This window comes from Cupressus sempervirens, chromosome 3 (genome assembly GCF_028749045.1).
Source record: "Cupressus sempervirens isolate cs-2001-9-10 chromosome 3, ASM2874904v1, whole genome shotgun sequence".
In the NCBI taxonomy this organism is placed as follows: Eukaryota; Viridiplantae; Streptophyta; class Pinopsida; order Cupressales; family Cupressaceae; genus Cupressus; species Cupressus sempervirens.
In genome coordinates, this window is record NC_143120.1 from 527,266,510 (window position 1) to 527,293,891 (window position 27,382).

Here is a 27,382-nt window from a genome sequence, read left to right on the forward strand (position 1 = left end):
GAAGCTTTACGTTGAATACGCGCAGTGTACAGGCAAGCATGAAATGAGAGGAGCCGTTGGAGAATACGACGTGGCGCAATCATTGCGATTCAGTGAATACATCCGACGGTGGTGATTAACCGACCGTTGTTTTCTGCTTGAGCGGGCACATATCCGTTGCAAACGAACATGCTACTAGTTTCTGCAGGGGATTTTTATAGCGTTCGGCGTTGTACTCAATGCAAGGGCGGATCGGACTGCAGGGTTCCTCTACATTTTGCTCTCTGCAGTCCCTTTTTCAAATACCCTCTTAAATCTCATTAGACGAAACGAAAAGAGAAAGAAAAGTCAATCTGTTTTTCGAATTTCCCTGCCCCATAACAATGTCTTTCGCCAGGGTAAATGCCCTAAATTTTTTCTTGCTTTCAGACTTTTCGGGTTTCGTTTGAAATTTTGTGTTCTTAATCTCTTTCAACAACAAAATTTTGCAGCAGGAAGTGCGAGGGTGTGTTGAGAACAGGATTGACGGCGTCAAGGCCACCTATAACAAAGGTCTGTTGTGCCCATTTATGGTTTTGTGTTTGTTTGAGCAATTTATAATTCCTGTGTGGGATGAGGAAAAACCAATGCTTACGCGCTTCTTCTTTTCATATGTTTCCTGGGCATCGGCTTTGTAATGGAGCATTTGAGCAAATAATCGATTTTGTGCTTTTACAGGCCTTAAAATGGAGGGTAAAGGGCGAAGGGCCCTTTCTGATATTGGCAATGTTGTTGGAAGGTGTGTTTTCTCTATCTTTTCTGTCTTGGTTTAGATATAAAAAATAAATTATTGGCATCCATGGATCTCTTCTTCGTTGTTCTTGATTGGTCGTTGTGTTACCCTCTTATATCTATAGAAATCCTCAAGCAGTTGGTGCCAAGAAATTTTTCCCAATTGATCGCCCTGTGACCAGGTGAAGATTTTTAGTTTTTAGTCTCTGTTATATATGCCTTGATGTTTATTAGTGGAGGAATTGATCCGTTACTGGCTTGGTTGCTCCAGGAATTATATTGCTACGTTGGCAAACAATCAACATTTGGTACAGGTATTCCAAAAATCAATATCTTAAACGTCCAAAATCTCAGTGATTTTTCTCAGAAGGTTTGTATTAATGGATTGATCATTGCTTTGTTTATCAGAATACTCAGTATCATAAAAATATACATGAAGTTGAAGAGTCCGAGGTTGATATGGAAGACCTGGATGGATCTTCTTCATTTCAACCCGAGGTTAGTTGATAAATCAGTATATTTCTTAGAAAATGTATACCTATTATATACCTATAACGTGTATACAATCTAAGCCTATGACTTGAGTAGAATGACATTTGGAGGAATGGGAGTTTTCCCTTTGAAGCCATCCTCGTGATTTTCTGTGTGCGGCTTGTTTCTTGACATGGAAATCATATCATGGGAGGGTTTGCAGGAATGTCATGAAGTGGAAATGGAAGATCCAGTTGATCCAATGGTGATGTCAAATATTGATGAGGAAGATGGTGAAAACCAATTGGCCGTTTCAGATTATGTACAGGACATTTACACTATGTATAGAGAAAGGGAGGTAAGGCTGGATCATATGATTTTAGTTGGCATGAGTTTTCTATTTCAACTTTTTGAGTTTACTGTGTGTTTTTTAATCCACATTACTGGTTTCAAAAACACAGATTTAGAGTTTTCATGTCACAATATTTTACATTAACACGGAATCTTCGTTTGTTGCAGCACCTTAGTTGTGTTCCCCGAGATTATATGTGGGAACAAACAGATATAAATGAGAGAATGAGGGGTATTCTAATTGATTGGCTCATTGAGGTAGAATCTGGATACTTTATTTTTTTCTACATTCCTCTGTTTCCCAATGAAAACAGTTTGAAATGCTAATATGATAGATTATCACAATCCATAATCTTATATTTATGCTTCTGAATGAAATTGTGTGTTCAACCTTTGGAATCATACTAATAATCCTTTTTCTCCTTTCCTGTATAGGTACATTTGAAGTTCGAGCTGATGGACGAAACACTGTTCTTGACTGTCAACATTATAGATAGATACCTCTCAAAAGAAAAGGTAATGAGAAAGCATTTACAGCTAGTAGGGGTTACTGCTATGCTCTTGGCCTGCAAGTACGAGGAGGTCTCTGTTCCCGTAGTTGATGATTTCGTCCAAATTTCAGACAAAGCCTACACTAAAGAAGAAGTTTTACAAATGGTAAGAAACCTTATCAGATTTCCACAATCCATTAGAAATGTAATTTTTTAATTTTTGGATTTGATTGTGGTTTTTAGCATTGATGTCTAGGACTACACTCCGTGATCCATCATCAAGAATGGAATAGTAAAATGATGATCATCTTGATGATGGATAACGGAGTGTGAGATCCCAGACATTGATAGACAACCAAATCCAGAAACAAAAAAACTACAAATGATAAGAAACTTCCCATCTCTTTAATGAGAGTTTCTAATGAATGGGTGTGGCGCAGCCAAGCCTTCCATCTGTTTGTGTGGGAAATCCCATTCCCCTAATCAATAAACCTTTTTCATGGTTGTAGGAAAAATCAATGCTCAGTGTATTGGGATTCAATATGACAGTACCAACCCCTTATGTTTTCATCAAGAGATTTCTCAAGGCAGCTGAATTTGATAAAGAGGTATGCATGCATTTCCATATACTATTGACCAAGAATTTCAGCTTCCTGTTGGCTCATGATTTATTCTTCATTCTGCCTTTCCAGTTGGAGACATTGTCCTTCTTCTTAATGGAGCTCTGTCTAGTGGAGTATGAAATGTTGAGGTACCCACCATCAATGGTAGCAGCTGCAGTTGTCTACACAGCACAATGTACACTAAACAGAGTTGCTTGTTGGAACAGGACCATGGAACATCATGCTGGCTACTCAGAAGGCCAACTTTGGTAAGACAGCTTATGTTCAATGATTTTTCTTTGTGGATTTGGTTATGTATGTTTTTCTGACATCAATATTTTGAACCACATTCTGTGAGAGAAGGGTGTAAGATAAATATGTTCATCCCAATTTTCTAAAAATATCCAGCTTCTTTGTTCAATCAATCCTCACTAAAACATCTTCATCAGTTGTTCATTTTTATCCTGGTTTTGTAAATATACCCTGTTTCCTTTTTGTCTCAATCTTAACTACATGTTCTATTTTGTCTCTTCTTCTGGAGTGTGTGCTAGCTTGTGGATCCTATAGGCTGCTTTGGTCTTGTAGACTTTATTAAAATCAGTCATTCATTCATATTTGTACAGGGAATGTGCCAAGATGATTGTGGAGTACCATCGCAAGGCAGGGCAGGGCAAGCTGACATGTGTCCACAGAAAATACTCATCTTCCAAATATGACTGTGCAGCAAGAATAGAACCGACTCTCATGATTGCAGACGAGATTCTATTCTAGACTAGACAAGTAAAGAGATTATGTTATTGTATATATAACATGAATTGCAGAGGGTCCGGGGGGGGGGCGGATTATCTTATCTCTTCATGTTAATGAAGAGAATGTGGATAACAATAATTTAGCAAAGAGACTTCAATATTGTTTAGTCTAACAATATTGTTGTTGCAACTGTAATTTGGCTAACAATAATTTGGCTAATTTGGCTACTTTAGGGTGATCGGTGATCAAATGTGATAGTTGGAATTTTTAGTTTGCCTGGAAATGGCCAAGTATACAAATTTGAACACCAATCTGGTGCATCATTGTTATTTACTTTTAATTAAAAGAGAAATGATTTTCCTTCCATTTTATCATTTTTGTACTTGCTTCCTCTGTTTGTTTTATTGAACTTGTTCTAAATTAAAATGTTATCACAAAATTTCTTCATTTTTGCTATTAAGTATGTTTTTGAAAAAATTGCATGACATTTGCACACATTCACTAACACAATCACTAAACTGGGTGCTAAAATTATATTTACAAAAATCTTTTAGTTCAATTACATACATCATTACAAGAAGTAGAAAAAAGATTTTGCTAGAAAATCGATTAAGGAAGTTCATTGTAGAAAAAACACTTGCCAAACTCTTCCTTGCATGTTACTAACAAAAATCAGACGACAACCACAAACTTTTGCATACATATTATTCACTAACACAAAATCCAATTACAAGAAGAAGATAAAATTAAATGTAGTTTAAAAATTCAGCAATCTATTTTGGCATCTACAAATAACTTATAGTTTATAGTAGTTACTTGTCTTTTGTGTAAGAGGTACTTAATTGTGCTATAAACTAGTATATTCATATGCTTTGTCTCATAGTTACTTGTCTTTTGTGTAAGAGGTACTTAATTGTGCTATAAACTAGTATATTCATATGCTTTGTCTCGTAGTTACTTGTCTTTTGTGTAAGAGGTACTTAATTGTGCTATAAACTAGTATATTCATATGCTTTGTCTCGTGACCTCTCTTTCAAGGGTTTTGGGAGAGAAAACCCAAACCCCATTCATCTCTATGCACAATTCATTTTTGTTACTTTCCAAAAGTATCTAGTTTGACTGTTCTCATCTTGCACAGTTATGCGCAAGTGCAAGATCCAAGTCTAAACATGCTAAGTTGATGTTTTCTCTAAAGAAGAAGAGCACAATATATATTAAGGCATTCTAAATTAGATACTAGATAGAAACCCAAGAATTATAAATGCACCGTCTTAAAATGGAAGAACTTCATTTTGAGACCTTTTAGAAGGTAGTGTGATTTTGGTCTCTCTTTCTTCCTCTAATTTTTCTCAAATTTCTAGATCATCTCTCATTTCTATGCATGAGACTTTAGTTGCTATTTTATCATCTTTTTGGTCATATATTTCAGTAGTTTCGATGTTTTCCAAACCCTTTTGCACTTTTTTGAAGACCTTAGAGTCACTTTTCCTCAAGTATCCCTCACCTATACCTTTGGGGATTTTTTTCCTTGGGCCCAAGTGTTAAGGAGGCTTGGGCATTTCATTTTCATCAATCAAGCTATCCACTTATTATCAAGAGAAAGTGTACACACCTACATGAGACTTCAAGCAAGTATCTTCAAGTATTCACAACCACAATCTAGCATTTCATTCTTGTATCAAACTTCTTCCTTCCAAATGGTAGTGGAGATTAGCTTCTAAGGAGGAAAAATCTTCCATTTAAGATCTTCCATTCTTCATCAATACATGACACAAGAATTCATATTCATGATATTTTGACTTGCATATTTTCCTTTTGGTTTTGTGTTGAGTCGAGGCTATTAAATTGATATACAAATCATATATGTTATCAAAATTTTGACTACCTATTTTGATACCATTAGAATTCCAACAATTATTGAAAATACAATAAAAAAGAGAAAAATGAAATCATTTTCACTGTCGACTATGTGCAAAAGGTACGATTCTAGTGTGAGGTTTGAGTACAAAATTCCCATGTGACTAACTCAACATTGCAAGCCAACATATCATAGACATTACCTGGGTAAGGACATGTACTATTTCAAGTTTATGTGATTTGAAAATGAAATTGCTTGAAACTTAATTTATGTGATTTGAAAATGAAATTGTTTGAAACTAGATTTATGTGAATTGAAAATAAAATTCCCTAGCTTGAAACTTGATTTTACTTGAAACTAAAATTTCTTGAAATCACAAAAAAATTGTGCAAAAACACCATCAATTGTGCCCTAAAAACATTGTAACCCTTGTCACATTTGAGAAGCATAATTTGTGGCACCAATCCTTTTGGGATGACTTCTTGTCAGTACTAAGTTGCAGCACAAACCCAACCCCCTAGCCCAGTAGTACAACATGCCCATTCCCATGGCATTCATATATTCATTTAGTATATCAACATACTAAGTATAGCTACACACCTTGAGCCACGTACACACTATGTAAAAATGTACATACACAACGTATATATACCAAAAAACATATACGCATGCCCTAGCCTATAGCCCTTTTCTATACATGGATTTGATGTGGTGTTATGACCACATCCTCTTCACTCTCTCCTCTTTAAATACACATAAATCAGTGATAAAGAGAAACCAGGGGCTACACAATGGAAGCTTTTGTTGAGTTGGGGTAATGGAAGGAAACTAAGAGTCTTAAATTTTGATTGACTGTGTTATAACTCATGCCTCCACCTAGTTTTTCTATTCATTTATTCATTTACGAAATCCATAAGTGAATGTATATTTTGTTTCTTATTGTGCCCTTGTGATATATGTCTTTGCAATGATCTTTTTCAGTGGAAAAGGGAGAAAGGGAAAAGGAAAAGGAAGGGTCTTGTATACACAATGTAGTACAAGTGGCTTACATACACTCACATTAGCGGCCAACAAGAGTAGTAGGAGGCCTCACACAACCAAACTCTCCTCTCCCCCTCCTTTAATGATAATGATATATACACATACTCTTTCAACACAAAGAAAACTTGTCTATGGCGATGATTTTCTTACAAATGTACACATTAGGCTGAGGGAATCCATTTCAGACTGGTAATAGGATTCATCTATGTTCATCTTTGATCTGTGCCTCTCCAGACATCCCATCCCATCTCATGTTCCCACCTTTCCTAACACCCATATAAGAAGTCAACACAACATCTCCCCACAACACACATATTAGATTTTGCAAAATGCTAAGTGGGCATCTAGCAAATTGGGAAGGGTTGCCTTAGCCTATATAGTGGAGGACAATTGAAACACTCCATTTGTTTTCTTGTGTTTTGTAGAGAACATAGAGAAGATAATTCAACAATGGAGGCACTTAACTTTAGCTATAGTAATGATAAGGGTGATGCATAACCACCTTGTAGATTCAGGTTCCATCCCACTAATGAAGAGCTCATAACACATTACTTGTAAGAAAGGTTTTAGACAATTGTTTCACAAGAAGGGTCATTATTGAAGTGCAATACTCATTGCATCATAAGGTGTTTGAAGATCATTTTCCTATCAATAAATCTTTCTTTTATTGAGAAGATGTAATGACCATGTGACAAAACTCTTATCATCAGGGTTAAAGTGTGACCCCATGTATATCTTATCAACAACTTACATATCTAGTATCTTTTTTTATTGATGGAACTATCAAAAACTAAGGTTGAACTAATAGTGCACCATGTGACTATCATTAGTTTTGCCTCTTGCATCAATTGTATTCCTCATTTTGAAATCATTATGCTTATTTCCATATCAATATCTTTTTCAAGTTCTTGTAGAAAAACACAAATTCTCTTCCCAATTTGCTCACAAAAAAATAAGAAAACAAATGGATTGTTTCAATTGTCCTCCACTATATAGGCTAAGACAACCCTATCCAATTCACTACATGCCCTTAGCCTTTTGTGTAATATGATATGTGGGTTGTGGGGAGATGTTGTGTTGAATTCTTATATGGGTATTAGGAGAAGTGGGAAAATGAGATGAGATGGGATATGTGGACAGGCACAAACCAAAGATGAACATAGATGAATCCTATTGCTAGTCTAAAATGGATTCCCTCAGCCTGATGTGTACATTTGTAAGAAAAGCATCACCATAGACAAGCTTTCTTTGTATTAAAAGAGTATGTGTATATATCATTATTATTAAAGGAGGGAGAGGGGAGGTTTTGGTTTTGTGGGGCCTCCTATTGCTCTTACTGGCCACTAATGTGAGTGTATGATATAAGTAGGTCCTAGTTTTTATCATCGAGCCTTATTAGGGACATTAGAGGATCATACAATTATCACTAGTATAAATATGAGGATATGAATATGATCTATATCATATAGGTATGTGGGAACTCAACCTATGCATCAAAGACATATAGGTCAAGATGTATAGTGTAGTTAGATTTCCTAAGTTTGATGTGACCTCTCTAAGTTGTTTTCATTTATGTGTATGCAAAAGTATGCAAAATTATAATGTGTTCACAAAAAAAAATTTGAGAAAAAATCTTTGAAAGCAACTTGACTTGCATCATCGCTTAAGTCATCTAATGAATGGTCTATTATTATCATTATTTTTAGTGTGGTATAGTTTAACCCAACTTTTAGTTAAGGGATTTGATTAGTTTGAACATTGAAAATATTATCTTCATCATGTAGAACAAATTATTCTATAGAAAAACTAGCACTTAATGAGGGTTTAGGGGAAATGTGGTGAATAGGGTGGAGGGGTATAGATTGACTAATTTGATGTTTGGAAAGGTTTACAAAGAAGACAAGTCATAGAGTTCTTCTAGATTGTATAATAAATGATTTCATAGATGGATCAAACTCTTCTCACAAGTATTTTGGATAGGTAGTAACTTGTTATTAAATAGCAATAAGAATCCTTTTGTTGATATTTTTTTGATCCCCAAACAATCCTAAAGTGTAGGTGTTTACATGTGAAAAAATGGAAGGGAATATTGATGTTAATGGGTTTTCAGTCTTCAATGTATTTTGATATGGGAACTTTACTAGCATCTAGCCTTTCTATGTCAGAATGGAAACTTTGGAAAAATTTGTAGATATCCATTGAAGTATAAATGATAGAGTAATTTTGTAAGATATTGTAGTTACAAATGGTCAAGTAAACAATGATACAAACTATGGAAGCATAGACAAGGCATACGAATAACTAAAGGCACACACTCACATGTACACAAACATACATATCAAACTAAGTTCAAAATGGAGATGAAAAAGTATTTGAGTTTTACATACTCACATTCTTTTGGATATATATGCATATGTATTTGTAAGGAAAAACAAACCACTCGCATAAAATAAAATATCTAGGATAGTGAATAAATAAAACATAAAACAAAAATATTTATAGGGTAATTTAATAATAAATCATTTAATAAACAACTAAAGTTGATATACAAATTGTGAATTAGATACTAAATTAATTGTAGAATGTATATGAACATTTAATCTCTAGCTCACTTTAAAGTGTGCAAACATGTATCGATGTGTGTATGTATGGGGAAATATACTAGTTTTATAAATATCTTAGATCTATGATATTTAAATAAATATCTTAGATCTATGATATTTAAATAAATATCTTAGATCTATGATATTTAAATAAATATCTTAGATCTATGATATTTAAATAAATATAGTATTTATTAAATAAATCCCTTGAGATAAATGAGAAAGGAATATATTGTTCACAATATGGGATTTTTATTGCATGTTTAAAATTTATCAAAGCCTTTTTGTTAGAATGATTTTGAAACTAGGGGGGGTGTGTGGGGGTCTGGGAGGGGGGAGTGTAAATTAGTTATCCTCATTTCTAGATGTACCAATTCAACTTTTAATAGCTTCAAACAACTAAAACAATCTCATTCAATAGCTTGGTCAATATAACATATCATCAATAAATCATCTTGCTATTAATTACTTAACTCACTGTTCTCTATATATACCAACAACTAGTAAAATAAATAAGTGTAAAAATAGCATGCATAAAATAGCATCCACACAAATAAATGACACTTTGACACTAGGATTTAACGTGGAAACCTAATTTGGAAAAAAACCACCAAGTAACGTGTTGCCAATTTCTCTCTCTTTTGAAGTGAGCTTGGTTAAGAGCTAACCCAATATGAGATTTTTATTGCTTGTCTAAAGTTTCTCAGTTATCCTTAGGTCCAGATGTACCAATTCAACTTTTAATAGCTTCAAACAACTGAAATAATCTCATTCAATAGCCCGGTGAATATAACATCTCATCAGTAAATCAACTTTTGTTAATTACTTAACTCAATGTTCTCTATATATGCTGATAACCAGTAAAACAAAAAACTATAAAAATAGCATTCATAAAATGACATCCACACAAATAAATGACACTTTGATACTAGGATTTAACATGGAAACCCATTTTGGGAAAAACCACCAAGTAACATGCTACCAATTTTTCACTCTTATGAAGTGAGCTCAATTAAGAGCCAACCTTGTTGAAGGTTAACACTATTAAATGTGACCCTCTTAAGGGATTTAATCACCCTATTAGGAATGGTCTTGTTAGAAACTTTCCTTTGATCATGTAACAAATCCTCTTCATGCATTAAATATTCCAACTCATTAATCTATATCATCCACACACTTTGACTAATCCAAAATTCCAACTGTGTTGACCTCAAATTTGATTCTTTCACAAACTATAACTTTTGTTGTCACTCAACAATCACTTTTTTCTTTTGCTTGGTCATCACTATATAGCTCAACATTCACTATCCTTCTTGGTCGCTACTGACACTCGATCATAACTAACATTTCCTTCATCAAATTTCTCGTAAATAACTAACACTCAACTTAAAACTATCTATTTGGCTTCTATTTAAGTTCCTTAATCTTATGCTTCACTTTCTTCATTGACCAACCAATACTGATACTCAACCAAGCTTAGATTTTAACTCAACTCTTCTCTTCTCTTCTAAAGAAGAAAAAAACTAAGTATTTTCCTCACTTCATGTATTGATTAAACAATACATTATCTTGTCAAGGACCAACTTATCAAGTGCCCATTGTAATTCCATAATAGTTAACTTCTCATCACTCATTAACATCACTAGCTCACCTTGCTATCTCTTCTTTTCAAATCTTCTTCATCAATCAAATGATATGTCACTCTATATTGTTAGTAAATAGATCTCCAATAGGTTTGACACTCTATCTTACTATTAGATTTGACATCAATGACAACATAACAATGGTTCCAATTGTAGGTTCCAACAATCTCCCTCTTTGGCATTGATGACAACACCTCTAGTTACCATGAAATCCAAAATATTCATACTAGTACTATTTTCTACCTTTGTGTTTGTTCTCTCTTTCTTAGTTTCATTTTAATTCTCATCGCTACAATCTAAGGGTGCTCCATCTATTATTCCAACATATACTCTTTCTAATCCCTAGATGAAAACACCTCTAGCAACATATGTCTCCCTTAGCTACATATCTCCCTCTTTGTACGTAGCATGTATGGTAACTTGCACACACTCTCTGTCAATATATGAATGGTAACTATCATATATCTCCCTCTTTGACAACAATTCCAAAGACACCAACCATTCGCATACATAACAACTTCATATCACTGCTCTAACTGATATAGAAATGCCACTTCAACATCTTACTTCATAACTCCTTACAACTTCATCTACTCATAGTTTAGTGTGTTTCTTTTCACACCTTTAGGAAGATCCAAAAGTGTGATCTCCTACACTAATAAGTAATATAATCTAACTATAACAATTGATGTAATTCAACATCTCTGCTTAGTTTTCTTTAGGTAGGAGAATGACCCCTAACTTACCTCTTAGATACTCAAAATAATCCTTAGGTAGTGCCTTTGTAAATATTTCAGCTATCTATTCTTTTGTGTTTACATATTCAAATCTCACCTCTTTGTCTTGTACTAGCTCTCTCAAGTAATGATACTTGATCTCAATATTCTCTGTATTTGTGTGCATCACAAGGCTCTTTGATATGTTTATAGAACTTGTGTTATCACAATAAATAAGAATAGGCTCAATGATCTCTTCCTTCATTCCTTTCAATGATTTCTTGATCCACACAATGTTTGAATAATTAACTGCTATAGCAACATATTCAACCTTTGTTGTAGATTGAGAATAATTGTGCTTCTTTCTTGTCCATGAAATCAATCTTCTACCTAGAAATAAAGCTCCTCCACTTGTACTTTTTCTATTATCAATTTTGCCTACCTAGTCAACATCTATTTAAACTTTTAGTTCAAACTTGTCACTCTTCTTATAACATAATCCATAGTCTTTTGTTCCTTTAAGATATCTCAATATTCTCTTCACTGCCATCATATGATTTTCTATAGGATTAGTAGAAAATCTAGCAACAATACCAATTGCCAATGTAATTTTAGGTCTTCTATGTACAAAATATTACAATTTTTTAATCATTGATCTATATAATGTTTGATTCTCTTTAGTAGAATCATCATTCTTTAAAACCTTATGTCTAGCCACTATAGGTGTTCCAACTGGTCTTGAGTCATCCATCCAAAAGTCTTCAAATTTTCCTTGATATACTTGAATTTTGTAATGCAAATGCCTTTATTCTTCTAACAAACTTGCAATCCAACAAAAAAATTATTTCTCCAAACATTGACATCTCAAATTCCTTTTTCATTTCATTAGCAAAAACATTGCATAATGAATCTTTTCCTCTAAATATGATATCATCAATAAAGATATTTTCTAGCAATATCTTACTTTCAGGTTCACTTTCCAGGTACAAATTTATGTTGTCATTCATTCTAGAAAAATAAATTTTCACCAAATAATTATGTTACCTTTAATACCATATTCTAGAGGTTGTTTCAAACCATATATAACTTTTTAAAATTTACATAGCATAGTCCTCTTGCTAGGATCAACAAATCCTTCAAGGTGTTCAATGTAGACTTCTTCCTCCAAGATTCATTCAAAAATGTAGATTTGACATCCATTTGGTAACTTTGAATCCTTTGTAAGCAACATATGGAAGAAAACTTCTCACTCCTTCCAACCTTGCAACTAGTGCAAACCTTTCTCGATAATCAACTTCTTCTTCTTGTGTGTATCCCTTACAAACTACTCTTTCCTTGTTCCTTGTGACTTCACCTTTCTCACTCAGCTTGTTTCTAAAAACTCACTTAGTTCCAATCACATTTTTGTCTTTTGGTTTGGGCACCAATGTCCATCTCTTGTTCTTCTCAATTTGTTCAATTTCTTCATTCAGTGGCATGATCCAATCTTCATTCTCCAACACATCTTTGACTGATTTGGGTTCAAACTCACATAGTTAGGATGTATCATTCTTCATTTTTCTTCTTTTCATGACTCTTAAATATTTATCTCTAATGATTTGATCTAGTGCCTAATGTCATCTCACATACTTTTCCAATACAAGTTCTTGTCTTCTTTCTTCTTCTTCTTGTTCAACTTCTTCAATTATCTCTGATAGCATGAACTTGACATTGTTTATCTAGTGTTTGGTTATCTCTATCTATGACTCAACTCCTATAGCATAATGCTTGATAGTTTGTTGATTCTCGACATAAATCTTCTATAGAACCTTGATAGTGACTAGCTATTGATACTCGACAACCTCTATCTGTGGTTTAAGTAAGGTGCTAGGTTTACCTTCATAAATGTAGATAAATTTTATATAATCTTAAGGTTCTTTCTTGAATTCTTTTTTATTCTTCTCTACAAATTCATCAACTCTAATATTTTCACTTTCCACAATTTTTCTAGTGGTAGAATTCAAACACTTATAAGCCTTTCTTTTAGTGGAATATCCAAGAAATATACCCTTATCATTCTTGGCATCAAGTTTTCTTTTTCTTGCATCTTTAAGTATGTATAATTTTCTTCTAAAAACTTTGAAATAATTCACATTAGGTGCATAGCCATACCAAAGTTCAAAAGGTGTTTTATTTTTACCTTTCTTCACTTAAACTCAATTTAGAGTATAGAATGTTGTACTTACAACTTCTTTCTAGTACTTCCATGAAACATTTTCCCCCATCATTAATGTCCTTGGATAGTCCATAATTGATCGTTTCCTTCTTTGAGATGTTCCATTCTAGGGTAGTCTTCTCGATGCACTCATTTATCTCTTGATTCCTTTGTCATTGTAGATTATGTTGACCTCATCTAATATGAATTCACCTCCTCTATCTGATCTTAAACACTTTAGACTTTTTCTTGTTTCTTTCTCAACTCTACCCAAATAACACCTAAACATTTAAATGCATCAGATTTTTCTCTTAGAAACATCACAATCATTGTTATAAAAAAGTCATCAACAAATATAAAGAAATATTTGTCACCATAATAGATTTGTACTCAAATAGGAGCACATAAGTCAGTATGAAGAAAATCCAAAATATCATCAGAAGAATAGATCTTGCTCTTGAAACTAGACTTTGTCATTTTATCCATTTGACATTGTTTGCATATCACTTTATCATGTTTTCTCAATATTGGTAACCCTCTTACTCTTTTCATATTACTAATGCTCACCAAATTATAAAAGTTCACATGACATAGCCTCTTATGTCGTAGCCAAACATCTTCAAATTATGCAAATAGACAAATATCATTAGATAGGTCTAGATAGAACATGTTACGTCTTATTTTCTCCCCACTTCCAATTAGTTCACTAGTAGCATCATAGATCCTTTCCTTCTTGTTTTGGAAATCAACTTGGTAGCCTGAATTGATCAACAATGCCACACCCAATAAGTTACATTTCAAACCATCAACATAATATGCATTATCACATCTAATCTTATTATTCAATATAATTGATTATTTACCTTTCACATAACATGGTGCATCATTGGAAAACTTAACACCACTTCCATTATAATGTCTTCTCAAACTTACTTTAAGCACTAGTCATATGATGTGAGAAACCACTATAAGTTATCCATCTATCATTCTTACTCACATGTGACATCAATGCAGTCTTAACATCTTTATCAGAATCATCTTTCATTGCAACATAAACAACTTCTTCATTATGATCATCAGAAACACTATCATAACCATCTTCCTCAACAATGTAGCAAGATTTCTTACCTTTACCCTTGTAGTCTTTGTAATCTTTGTTACCTTAGCCATCTCTGTTGTCTCTCCTTCCTCTGTACTTGGAATCTTTCATTTCTTCTTTGTCATCTCTATCAAAACACCTTGCAGCAACATAACCAACTTTGTTACATGTAAAATAGATAATAGGAATTTTACCTTTGTATTTTCCTTTTACTCTTGGTAGTAGCCAATAATGCTTCAAGTTTATAATGATCATCATCAAATTCACTATTACTTTCTACATACTTTCTCTTCTTCTTTTTCTTAGATCCATCAAGGGTTAGTTGTGCTTTAAAAGAATATTCACCACTAGTTGAATAATTATCCAAATTTGATAGCTCAAATGCAGTGAGTTTACCAATTAGACTATCCAAGGTCAAATCATTACTAGGTGTACATCTCAATTCTTGAATTGCAAAAACCCTAATTGCATATATGAGAATACCTTTTTTACCATAGTCTCATCAAATATTTCTCCTTCAACACCTCTAATAGCATTCACCACCTCTTTTATTTGGCCACAATATTGTGAAATTTTTTCACCTTTCATTCCCATATCTTTAATTTTTCCTCTCAAGCTTTCTACCTTAGCTCTTAATAATTTTTTTTCTCCTCCATGGATTTGTGCCAACTTGTCTCACATTTTCTTTGCAATAGTATAGTCTTTCACATCATCAAATTCAACATAACTTAAGGTTCCTACAAGTTTACTCATTATTTGGCTGTGCTCTTGCTTCTCTTTCATTTTTTCAATTGTCATAGGTCTTGGTACCTCAATGTATTCATTGTCTAGGTAGTATGATACAAAATATCCAATACTGGACAACTATAATCTCATCATTCTTTTCCATTCTTGGAAGTTCTCCTTATTCAACTTGGGTATCTCTCTCTTATATATCTTGATCTTTGGTTGTGATTCCTTCAAACTTTTCTTACAAGCACCACAACTCTGATACCAATAGTTAGAATGATTTAGAATAAGTAGGAGGGGGGATGAATTAGTTATCCTTAGGTATAGATTTACCAATTAAACTATTATTAGGTTCAAACAACTCAAACAATCTCATTCAATAGCTCAGTCAATATAACATCTCGTCAATAAATCAACTTGTTAGAAATTTGTTCAGTGCTCCCCTTAGGATTTGTGACAAAGGGCTAAACCACCTCTTGTGTACTATAATTTGATTGGTTGTATTAGGTATTTATAGATTGATCTTTTGGTGCAATGGAAACCCCACTCTAACAAGTGGTATAAGAGCTTGGTCACAGGTTCAAATCCTTAGACCCTTGGGAAACATTGAGGGAGAGATAGAAAAAATTTTAGTGCTCCCCTCAGGATTTTTATTGACCTCATGGTCAAATCATTTTTCTATTAGTGACTTAACACTTAGTTGGTTTTATTGCTACCAAGATCTATAGTTTTTATCGAGCTTACCATAATTCTAGCAGTGTTAACCAAGTGTTTTTGTTGCTACCAAGCTAATCAGTCAGACTATAGTTCATCATGAGCTTCATAGTATCTATTGAGCATCTGATATAGAGTATAGTGTTAACCAAGCTTTGTAGTGTCTACCAAGCTTGTAGTGTTAACAAAGTGAATTTAGTTTTGAGTGAGCCATGTAGTGTTAACCGAGCATTTCAAGATTTATCGAGTTTCTCAGTGTTCAATGAGTCATATAGTGCTAACCAAGTTCCTACAACTTGAAGTGATTAGTATGGATTGATCTTCAATGCCAACCAAGTGCAAGAGTCTGCCAAGTATTGACAGTGTCTTTTGAATGTGAGAACATCACTGAGTTGTCTACAAAACCCAAGTTAGTGAATTATGATAAATTTGGTATTGTAGTCAACACTAGAAGGTAATAAAGTGGATTGGCATATATGTAATGTATTATATCATATCCAATATAAGTATGTGAAAAAGTAAGAAGAAAATGAGTGCAAATTAAAGAAGGCTATAAGCAATACAAGGAAAGGTAGAGACTTATCTATCATAGTCAGGTGATCATTGTTATTCAAAGGAATCTCATTCAGAAAACTGAGTTACAAATCAGAGATTAGCTACTGATTAATCCTAACAGGTGCATCAGTCAAATCCTTTCACGAGGTGGACTTAACTGTCTCATTCCAAATTTCCTAATAGAGTGCATACTTCATTGTATGTCATAAATCCTTTCACAAGGTGGACCTAATAGTCCTTATTGCTTCTAAAAAGGAAGATCACTAGAAGTGGTCAATTGTAAGCTTTAATAGGCTAACTTTATACTACAATAATAAAGCTTGTGGGTATCATCCCCACCCCAGTTTTACTTTCTATTTGGAAGGTTTCTGGGTTACCAATATTGTGTCAAAGTGTTATGAATGTTTCATTTCTTTCAGTCTTTCATGCATGCAATTAGGTCAGATTACATGGTGAATGTTTAATTGGTAAATTAAAGTATAAGTTTTATTGGTTCTTGATTCACACCCCCCCTCTTAGTCACCTAGTCTATACTACATTTCCAACAATTGGTATTAGAGCATTGGTTCTCACATTAGAAGTTTAGCAACTTGAGAAAAAATCAGAGACATTGGAAGTCTATAAACTAGAGAAAGCCATTGAAAATGAAAAGTTGGATCTACAATTGGCCATGGATCAACTCAATGAATTGAAGGAGCAACTCTCTCAACCCCTAAAAAGAAGAAAAGATCTTGTAGCACAAATGAATGATAATCTTTACATTGAAGAAAGAATTGAAGACATTTGTCAAGAAAGAAGTTTAGATGAAGCTAATGCAACAATCATAGATCTACTTGAAAAGAATCTTACTCTTCATGAAGAAGTCAAAAAGTTGAAAAGAGAACAAGAACTTCAATTAGTCATATTATGTGAAGTCATAGAACAAAAGGACAAAGCCAAAGAAGAAATGGAAGAAAGGGACAATGAAATTAATCAACTGTATCTTTAGCAATCAGATTTGATTAATTAACTCAACGATGAAAATCAAGAGCTTATCAACTTGAGGATGAAAAAATGAGAGGATAACAAATTTGCAAGAAAGCATGAATCAACTAGATAAGAAAACCCATTTCAAACACAAAGGTAAAGCTGGATTAAGATATATAGAAGAAGGTGAATCTTCTTAGTAAGGATCTCAAAAGAAAAAAAACCCTACATGTAGTCATTATAGAAAAATATATCATACATCAAACAAGCATTGGAGCAATGGTAAATCAAAGTTTAGTGAAAAGTGTTACAATTGCAACAAACTAGGACATAGAGCAAGTGAATGCATAGAGAAACCCAAGTTTGAAGGAAAGTGTCACAATTGCAACAAAGAAGGACACAAATATTCAAAGTGAAAGACCAAGAAATGGAACCCAATAGAAAAAATTGTCAAAGCTATATTTTTTTGGGATTACAATACATGGTGCAGATGCCACTACTATGGTGAGTCTAGGCACATTGGAGAAAACTACATAAAACATCACATAAGGAAGAGTGATACTACAAGGAGATGTTTTGTATGTACAAAACTTGGATATCTTGCCAAGAACTAAATGAACCAAGGAAGAGTTTAAGATGAAAAGAAAGATAAAGATGAAAATATTATAAAACAAACGAGGAAGTAATGGGTAAGGAAATCTCTTGAGGATGCAAATAAGAGTAATGAAAGTGTTGACACCCAAGTCAATGAGTTGGGTGACTCAACCATTTCAACCTAGTTCTATATAGAGATTACTGGAACTATGATTCTTAGAGGACATCTAACATTAGTTCTATTTAGCAAGCAAAAGATCCATATCAACATTCAAGATGCACAAGGATCATCGAGTGAAGATGGAAACTAAAGATCTTACTTAGAAAGGTTAGGATGCATAACCTTACAAAGTTTTGGATTCAGATGCCAAGTTGGTGACTCTATCGAGTACCAAGTTTAGATTGAGTGGTGGTAGCTTTACCAAGTTCGAAGTTCTCTCTTAGTTGGTAGTTCCTACCAAGTCAAGAGATCTTACCAAGTTGAAGGTGTCTTCTAAGAATTGAAGACTAAACCAAGTGGAGGATAGTTTGTCACCATGTGAACATTTGTATGAAGTATTAATGGAAATTGTAAAAAAAAAAAATTGTTAAAAGGAGGAAATTGATCAAATCATTTTACCGTGAATTTTCAGAGCTAAGAGAGAAGAGCAATTTCAAAGCCTCCAAGTGATTTGAAGTAGTAATTGTTGAAGTTTACTTCCATGTTCAAATTTTAACCAAGAAAATGGTGCCTTCTAGCAGCAAGGTAAAAAAGGGTGCAGAGATGTTGATTCAAGGAGTTGATTGTAAGGCTCCTGCATTCAAATTGAGTCCAACAGTTGTAGAAGCACCTATCCCTACTAGTGTGCAATCATAGATTCCTCCAAAGGTACTCCTTATTTATGATATCCTATCATTTTACCACTATTCAATTCAAGAACTGGGAACCCTATAAATGAACTAGGCATTCAATGAGTTGTGTGTGGATTGAAACTCGAGCAAAAGCATATGAAGACTAAGTGTTTAACACATTCTACATATGTTGAGGGATTTCCAAGGGAAATGGATTAGGTTCAGCTTGAGCCAAGTCCAAAACATGCATTTGTGGTTGGATCACCCATTTTGATAATGCATAAGATGATACACATAATTACCAAGTTGTTGATGTTGAACAAGGTGAAGACCACTAAAACCCTAGGTCAGGTTGAATTGACTAAGAGGACTCTTTTTGAGTTGGATGGTAGAGACATGAAGTTGAATAGAGTAACTAACATGGAAATTAAGTTTGACATCCATGTTATTGTGCACAAGATATAGAACTCAAGCCGTCTGAACAACATTTCCTATGAAGCTATTGACTTTACCTACAAGGTGGTGAAGAACAATCTATCCTTTGACCTTGCCGAGCTAAAGTTTAGCCAATTCAACAAGAACATGGAAAGCATCCGAGTCTCAAAGAATAATCCATGTAAATTTAATTCTCTATTGAATTGTTTATTTTTCTATTTGAAAAAGTTTTTCCCTTCAAAAGGAACTATGGTGTGGAGGAAGGATACACTAGTATTATATCAGATACATAATTTTATAGAAGATATGGGAGAATTTTTTGAAAGTATAATGGATAACTATTTTAAGTCCTTTAAAGAGAAAATGCAAGTGAGATTCAAAATACCAAAGAAGTTGGTAGAGGATTATGAGCAGGATATCTATTTTCTTGTTGACTGTGACAAGGTTCATATCCAAGCAATCAGACCTAGTGTGGCATGGGTCAAACCTCTAGGATATGAGGTCAATATTGATGAAACTAAAGACATAATTGAGTCTCTCTTCAATGAGCCATTAGATCCAAAGGCTCCATATTTTCGAACCTATGGGGAAGAAAAGGCTAGAATTGAACTGTAAGTAAAGCTTCCCCAGGCAGTAAAGAGAAGAAGAAAGAAAATGGAGAAGATTCATAAGGCCGCCAAATCTTTTAGTTCCCCTCTCTTGATAATTGAAGGGCAAAGAGATGATCTTGGTGAAGAAGAAGGAGAGGAAGAGTAAGCAGAGGAAGAAGAACCTGAAGAGGAGGAGCCTCTCAAGAAGAAAGGGAATGTCATTATAACCAAACTTGTAAAATCATCCTCTACTATGTTCACCAGAAGAGAAACAAAATCTAGGAAGAAACTAAATCTTGGAGAGGATGAAGATGAAGATGAACAGATAATATTTTAGAAGGCCATCCCTACCTTTGTAAAAAGATTCAAAAGATAAGAAGAAGGAGGAGGCATGACATATTTCAAGTATCTTAGCTATGACACTAGGAGCATGGAGGAGAAGAAACAAATAGAGGTACCCTAGTGGTAAAAATGGAAAAATGGAAATACTCTCCTAATGAGTTGAAAGCACAAGTTCCTAATGTAATTTTGAAGGAAGCTGCACTAGTATGGGAAAATGCAGTAAATGTTGTAAAAGACATAAACGAATAGACCTTGAGACAACTCATGTCAAGTCTCAGTGATAAGGATCTAAAGAAATCACTAAAGGAGAATTAAACAAAGATGACACCAAAATTCAATGCATTACTAATGCTATCAAAGGATATTGAGTCAGTTGTAAAGTCCAACACCATAGCATGGAAAAACATCTATGGGTTGCACAAACCCAGTGATTAGGTTGTGCAAATTGATGATGAAGGAGGTATTGAAAAAGATAATGAAGAAATTGATGATATTGAAAATATGGAAGGAGATGATCTTGAAGGAGAAGAGGATCAAGAAGCTACAAGAGGTGATCTTCCTAAGATACATAGTATTGAAGACTCAGATCTTGAGAAGATTGCAGTAGAGGTAATGGTCTCTCTTGCCTATTCTCCAAGCAAAGCCTTAGTGCAACCCAGCTCAGAGAAGGCTTCTACTGAGTTAGCTGAGGTAAAAAATACATCACCAAGCACCCAACCAATCTATGGAACAACATTGCTAAGTAATACAATGAGTGAAGATTTTATCACTTCATCTACCGAGCAACAGACTCCAATCATTCTAGCATCAGGCTTTACTGAGCTACAACAAGGTATTCCAAACATTCCTACTATTAGTATTGTTACTCCTACATTTTTTGTTGTTTATACTATTTTAACTATTATTTCTATCCTAAGTATATCCAAAATAAGTGCAAAGCTAGTTGAGGTTAAACCTCAACCAAGCACAAAAGTTAAGAGAAAAGGAAAATAAATTGTTCCTTCTTCTATTTTAATAGAAAAGGGAAAAGAAGAAGAAATTAATTTGAATGAGGAAATTTTCATTCCAAATTGGGATACCTCTAACGTCACTCCTAAAGAAATGGAATCCCTAGGTGAGCTATGGAAAAAGAGGGCTAAACAGAAAAATCTCAGAGAAGAAAGGAAGAAGCAAAATTAAGTGCTTGAGGATATAAAAAGAATATTCATTCATGCACTACGTATTGAGGTTGATGAAAAGAAACAAATTTTAGATCAACTTGTTGAAGTTGCTCACAAGTATAATAAAGAAATTAATGGATAAGAAAAAATTCTACAGAGGGCAGAAAGAAAGTTTGAAAACAAAGTTTTAGAATAGGAAGCGCAAAAGATAACTATTGACCAAGTAGAATTTTGTACTATTCTTGATATACTTAAAACATCTATAAATAATGTTGTTTCTCTATTGATAAAGCTAAGTGATGTATCTAAATTTTCTAAGGAAATAAAGGATAAACTATCAAAAGAAGATGAAGACATGAAGGCAAGTGCACAATAATTTTCACTTAATCCTAGCAATAACTCTACACATTTTGTGAAGATTAGGTACTTGTTAGATCTTCAGGAAGAATTATTAAGGGAATAAGCTAGGGTAAGGGCCACACTTGTAGATATTCAAGCCATTATCCTTCCCAACATGGATGTAATGCAAAAACGTATTGCACATGCAAAGAGATTGGTCCATGATAATAATTTCTCCATAGCTGATCATATGATGGAACTTTTAGTAGAAGAACATATAGCCTTGCATGCATCAAAGGTATTATAAGAAAATTGGGAAAAGACAATGACAATATTTTTGAAGGTACACAATGATTTCTTATCTCATTTTGGTATTAACTTGTATATATTTTGCACCTTTGACATTTATGTCAAAAAGGGGGAGAATATTATCATACTCTAGTTATATGTACAAGGGAGAGATATATGTGTGGGGGAGTTGTAATAAGAAAGGAAACACATGTATAGATAACAAAAAAAATATTGTTAAAGGGGAAGAATATTATCATACTCTAGATATATGCATAAGGGAGAGATATATGTATGGGGTAGTTGTAATAAGAAAGGAAACATATGTACAAATAGAATAAAATATGTTTATAAAAGAAATTTTGAAAAATAAAAAAATAGAGTAAGAGGTTATCGAGTAGCAGCAAAAGACATCAGTCAAAACCAAGTTGAAGACCTAGATTACATATAGAGGGAGTTCTGACTTGTATTTTGAGCATTTAGATTTTTTGTATGATAAGTGTTTTTGTTAGTAATGCCAAAGGGGAGATTGTTGACCTTATGGTCAAATAATTTATCTCTTAGTGACTTAAAACTTACTCAATTGGTTTCATTACTACTGAGCTCTACAGTTGCTACTGAGTTTACCATAATTCTAGTAGTGTTGAGCAAGTGTTTCAGTTGCTACTGAGCTAATCAATCAGACTACAGTTCATGAAAAGCTTCATAGTATCTATTGAGCATTTGAGAAAGAGTATATTATTAACTACATTCTGTAGTTTCTACCAAGCTTGTAGTGTTAACAAAGTGAATTTAGTGTTGACTGAGCCAAGTAGTGTCAACTGAACATTTTAGTATTTATCAAGTTTCTCAGTGTTCACCAAGTCATGTAGTGCTAACCAAGTTCCTACTACTTGAAGTGATCAATATGGACCGAGCTCCAATATCAACCAAGTACCAAAGTCTATTGATGTTGACAGTGTTTTCTAAATGTCAGAACATCACTGAGTTATTTTTAGAACCTAAGTTACAACAATGGGTTGACTTAGTGAATTATGATAAATTTGGTATTGTAGCTGATGCCAAAAGGTAATTAAGTGGATTGATATATATGTAATGTATTATATCATATTCAATATAAGTATGTGAACAAGTAAGAAGCAAATGAGTGTGAATTAAAGAAGGCTACAAGAAGTATAAGGAAAAGAAGAGACTTATCTCTCATAGTTAGGTGATCATTATTATTCAAAGGAATCACATTTAACAAAATGAGTTATAGATCAAAGATCAACTATTAATTCATCCTAATAGGTGCATCAGTCAAATCCTTTCATAAGGTGGACTTAACAGTCTCATTCCAAATCTCCTAACATAGTGCATACTTCATTATATGTTGTAAATCCTTTCACAAGGTGGACCTAATAGTCCTTCTTGCTTCTAATAGGGTAGATAACCAAAAGTAGTCAATTGTAAGCTTTAATAGGTTAACTTTATATTGCAGTAGTAAAACTTGTGGGTATCATCCCCACCCCAATTTTTCTTTCTATTTGGAAGGTTTCTGGGTTACCATTATTGTGTCAAAGTGTTATGAATGTTTTATTTCTTTCAATCTTTCATGCATGCAATTAGATCAGATTACATGGTGAATATTTAATTGGTGAATTAAAGTATGAGTTTTATTGGTTCCTAATTCACCCTCCTCTTAGTCACCTAGTCTATACTTCATTTCCAACATTTGTGACAAGGGCTTAACCGCCTCCTATGTACTATAAGTTGAGTGGTTGTATCAAGAATTGATAGAGTGGTCTTTTGGTGCAATGAAAACCCCACTCTAACACAACTTTCCATTCATTAATTAACTCACTATTCTCTATGCGTGCCAACTACTAGTAAAATAAATAACTATAAAAATAGCATGCATTAAATAATATCCACATAAATAAATGACAATTTGACACCAGGATTTAACATGGAAACTCAATTTGGGAAAAACCACCAAGTAACATGCTACCAATTTTTCACTCTTCTAAAGTGAATTTGGTCAAGAGCCAACCATGTTAAAGGTTATACAACACATTATTAAATTTGACCATGTTAAGGAATTTAATCACCCTAATAAGAGTGGCCTTGTTAGAGGGCTTTGGATTATTCCATTAGAATGTCACCTTGATTAAAGGATTTTGATTGCCATAATGGTTAGAATGTAAAAATAGGTTTGATTTATAAAATAAAAATCACTTTGAAAATTTAGATCTCCATTTTCTCATCTAATAGTTCATTGATTGGCCTCCATTATCATCTCCATCAGTGATTTGATTGGCATCTCTTCAAGTAGTTACACTTTACTAATCTCCACATATTTCTCCTTTTCTTCTCTGCTCTTCAAAGCTTCTCCTTGAGATTTCTAATAAAAAATGAACCAACCTTAGAAAACATCTCTTTTGTCTCCTTAAATAGGTAATTTTGATTTTTTTCCACATAAACATTACCATAGATTTTAGGGTTAGGCAAGATTCATCAAATCCTTCCATCATTTATTTTCCTTCTCCTTGTAGAAAATTCTAATCAAATCCTTGCCTTTGATTGCATAAAAAACTCTCTTCATGGATTAAATATTTGAGCTCATCAATCCTTATCATCCATAGGCTTTGACTAATTCAAAATTCCAACTTTGTTGACCTCAAATTTGATTCTTTCATGAACTATAACTTTTTTTGTTAGTCAAAAATCACTCTATTCTTTTGCTTGCTCATTACTATGTAGCTCAACATTCACTATCGTACCCAATCGCTACTAAATCTCATTCATAACTAACATTTCCTTCATCAGCTTTCTTGAAAATAACTAATACTTAGCTTAAACTGTGTGTTTGACTTCTACTTAAGTTACTTAATCTTCTGCTTCACTTGCTTCATTGACTAACCAATAGTGATACTCAGTCAAGCTTAGAGTTTAACTCAAGTCTTGTCTTGTCTTCTAAACAAAAACTTTAACTATTTTCTTTACTTCATGTACTGATTACAAAACACATTATCTTGTCAAGGACTAACTTATCATGTACCTATTGTAATTCCATAATACTTCACTTCTCATCACTCATCAACATGACTAGGTCACCTTGCTATCTCTTCTTTTCAAATCATCTTCATCAATCAAATTATATGGCACTCTACACTATTAGTAAATGGATCTCCAAAAGGTTTGGCATTTTGTCTTACCATTAGGTTTCACATCAATGACAACATAACAATTGTTCCAATTGTAGTTTTTATCACTTTTAAATGACTAAACTTTTCTTGAGGTCACCTATATGAGGGCATACAGAATCTCCTCAAAATGTAAAAGTAAAATTGATGTATTAATTTTAACTTTAAGTTGTAATGGGGCTTATTTAGATTATTTTTGAGATCATTTAAACTGATCAAAATCTTCTATCATTCACCTACATGAGCTTGTTGGAAATTTGGCTAAGGTAGACATTGGATGTTGTCATCTATGACAACATATCTTCAATATGAAGAATGTAGATCTTGCAAATTAAGTTATGGCATTCATACATAGAAAATTGTTTAAGTATTATACAAATTATTTAGTAGATAAGATAAATTTTTAGTTGGAGAGCTTCACCTAAGTCATGTTGGTATGCGTGTACTTAAGGAAAAGGTAGTACAAACTATGATGATGATGTATTGCAGAGTGCAGGTGAGCATGGATAATACAGACAAAGTTATGAGAAGATTATCAGTTACAAAAATATATGGGAAGGATAGAACATACCCAATAAATAGGTATTTTGGGTTAAATAATTTTTTTATTTGTGAAATTATTACTTAACTATTTGGGAATAACATCCTAGATATTAACCCTAGGTCAAAAAGTTATAACAATACATCTTGTAAAGTGTGTAAAAGCATGAAGGCTGATTGGTCAATAATAAATGAAAGATTAGAAATACAAGGTTAGTGTGTTGAACTAGAGTCGAATATATGTGATATGTGAATTTTGATGTATGATTAAAGAAATACAAACCAAAGTTTTATGTTTAGCAGCAAAGGCAATATCACATATTGAGGATATTGGCAATAATGTGAAGAGAGGTTTTTGTATCTATCTCTTTGTATTAAGAAATTAAATTGTATATTACATGTTTTGGTAGCAAGTTCATCTTGCATACATTTTGTGTTTGTATATAACAACTCCTAACAATATTGAGGCTTCTAACAAGGCCCAAGTCCTCTAACAAGGATCAAGACACTATATAGATGGAATAGACTCCTAGCAAGATCAATATCTTTAACCAAATACTTTTTATTAGTAAACCATTTTGTGGGTACCATCCGCACCAGGGTTTTCCCTTGGCCACGGCTTCCCTAGTTAACAAAATATTGTGTTATGAGTTCTCTTATTGCATGGTTATCTTCACTATTCAACATAATTAGTTTATTTCATATACAAGTTATAAGGTTATTAATAATATTCATTTGGGATAAAGTTTGTAAAATATTGATTAATCCCCCCCTCTAAATATATCCTATTTCAAACAATTGGTACTAGAGCCTAGTTACTCAGAAGAGGCTTAACAACTTGAGAAACATCCCTATGGATATGGAATAGTTACAAAAAAATCCAAAAGAAACTCTTGAGAAGATTGATATTTTTACCGAAGAAAGAGACAACTTGAAAGAAAGATATGAAGATACAAAAGACTACATTGGGAAGCTAAATGACAAGATTGATCATCTCAAGTCCAAGATAGAGCCTAAAGATCAAATTAAAGATAGTGATGAAGTTTCAAGATTGAAGAAAGAAAATGAGATTTTGAAGCATGAATTGTCAATTAATGATCTGAAATTGAGCTTGAAGAAAGATGATAGTAAAATTGAGTTAGATCTAAAATATGAGAATTAGATTTGAGGTCCAACCTTACAAAAGTTACATTTGAACTTGTATCCACTAAGTTGTAGTATGAAAAACTTAAGAAGTACAATACTATTGTGAAAGGATAGCTAACCCAGACAAAGAAATAATTAGAGAAGTTATATTCTAGTAGTGAGAATATTGATGAAAAAATGTATTTTTAGAGACCTTCTTAACATAAAATTGGTCTTGAATATTTTATTGGAGGAAAATTAGCCAAGAAATAGAAGCTAGAAAGGAAACTAGTCCTAAAATTCATCATCCCATGTAAGAGAAATAATATCTAAACAAGGTTGAGTCAAATCAATCTGATAATGTAGCCAAGGAGACCGAACAAGTTGATAAACCCAAACAAACTAATGAACCTAAGCAAT

At 33.3% G+C, this 27,382-nt stretch overlaps 1 protein-coding gene across 4 annotated transcripts; it reads left to right on the forward strand.

Moving 5' to 3' along the window:
- Window positions 1–222: 222 nt before the first annotated feature.
- Window positions 223–3,786, forward strand: LOC149567490 (G2/mitotic-specific cyclin-2-like). Of its 4 annotated transcripts, none has more exons than XM_089820674.1 (12): window positions 223–377; window positions 471–531; window positions 697–757; window positions 876–932; window positions 1,022–1,064; window positions 1,159–1,248; window positions 1,445–1,579; window positions 1,741–1,830; window positions 2,008–2,229; window positions 2,573–2,671; window positions 2,756–2,934; window positions 3,289–3,786. In XM_089820674.1, exons 1-12 carry the CDS (start codon window positions 363–365, stop codon window positions 3,434–3,436), a joined length of 1,200 nt encoding a protein of 399 aa, XP_089676800.1. In that variant the 5' UTR covers window positions 223–362; the 3' UTR covers window positions 3,437–3,786. The 4 variants fall into 4 exon arrangements, with proteins under 4 accessions (XP_089676800.1, XP_089676801.1, XP_089676798.1 ...); XM_089820675.1 differs by having other exon boundaries at window positions 474–531; XM_089820672.1 differs by having other exon boundaries at window positions 2,573–2,934; window positions 3,289–3,651.
- Window positions 3,787–27,382: the final 23,596 nt, after the last annotated feature.

Excerpts from the sequence above, each read along its gene's own strand:
- LOC149567490 (XM_089820672.1), top strand. Across the intron at positions 758-875 it reads ATTGGCAATGTTGTTGGAAG|AAATCCTCAAGCAGTTGGTG; the intron begins GTGTGTTTTCTC and ends TTATATCTATAG. Across the intron at positions 2,935-3,288 it reads TACTCAGAAGGCCAACTTTG|GGAATGTGCCAAGATGATTG; the intron begins GTAAGACAGCTT and ends ATATTTGTACAG.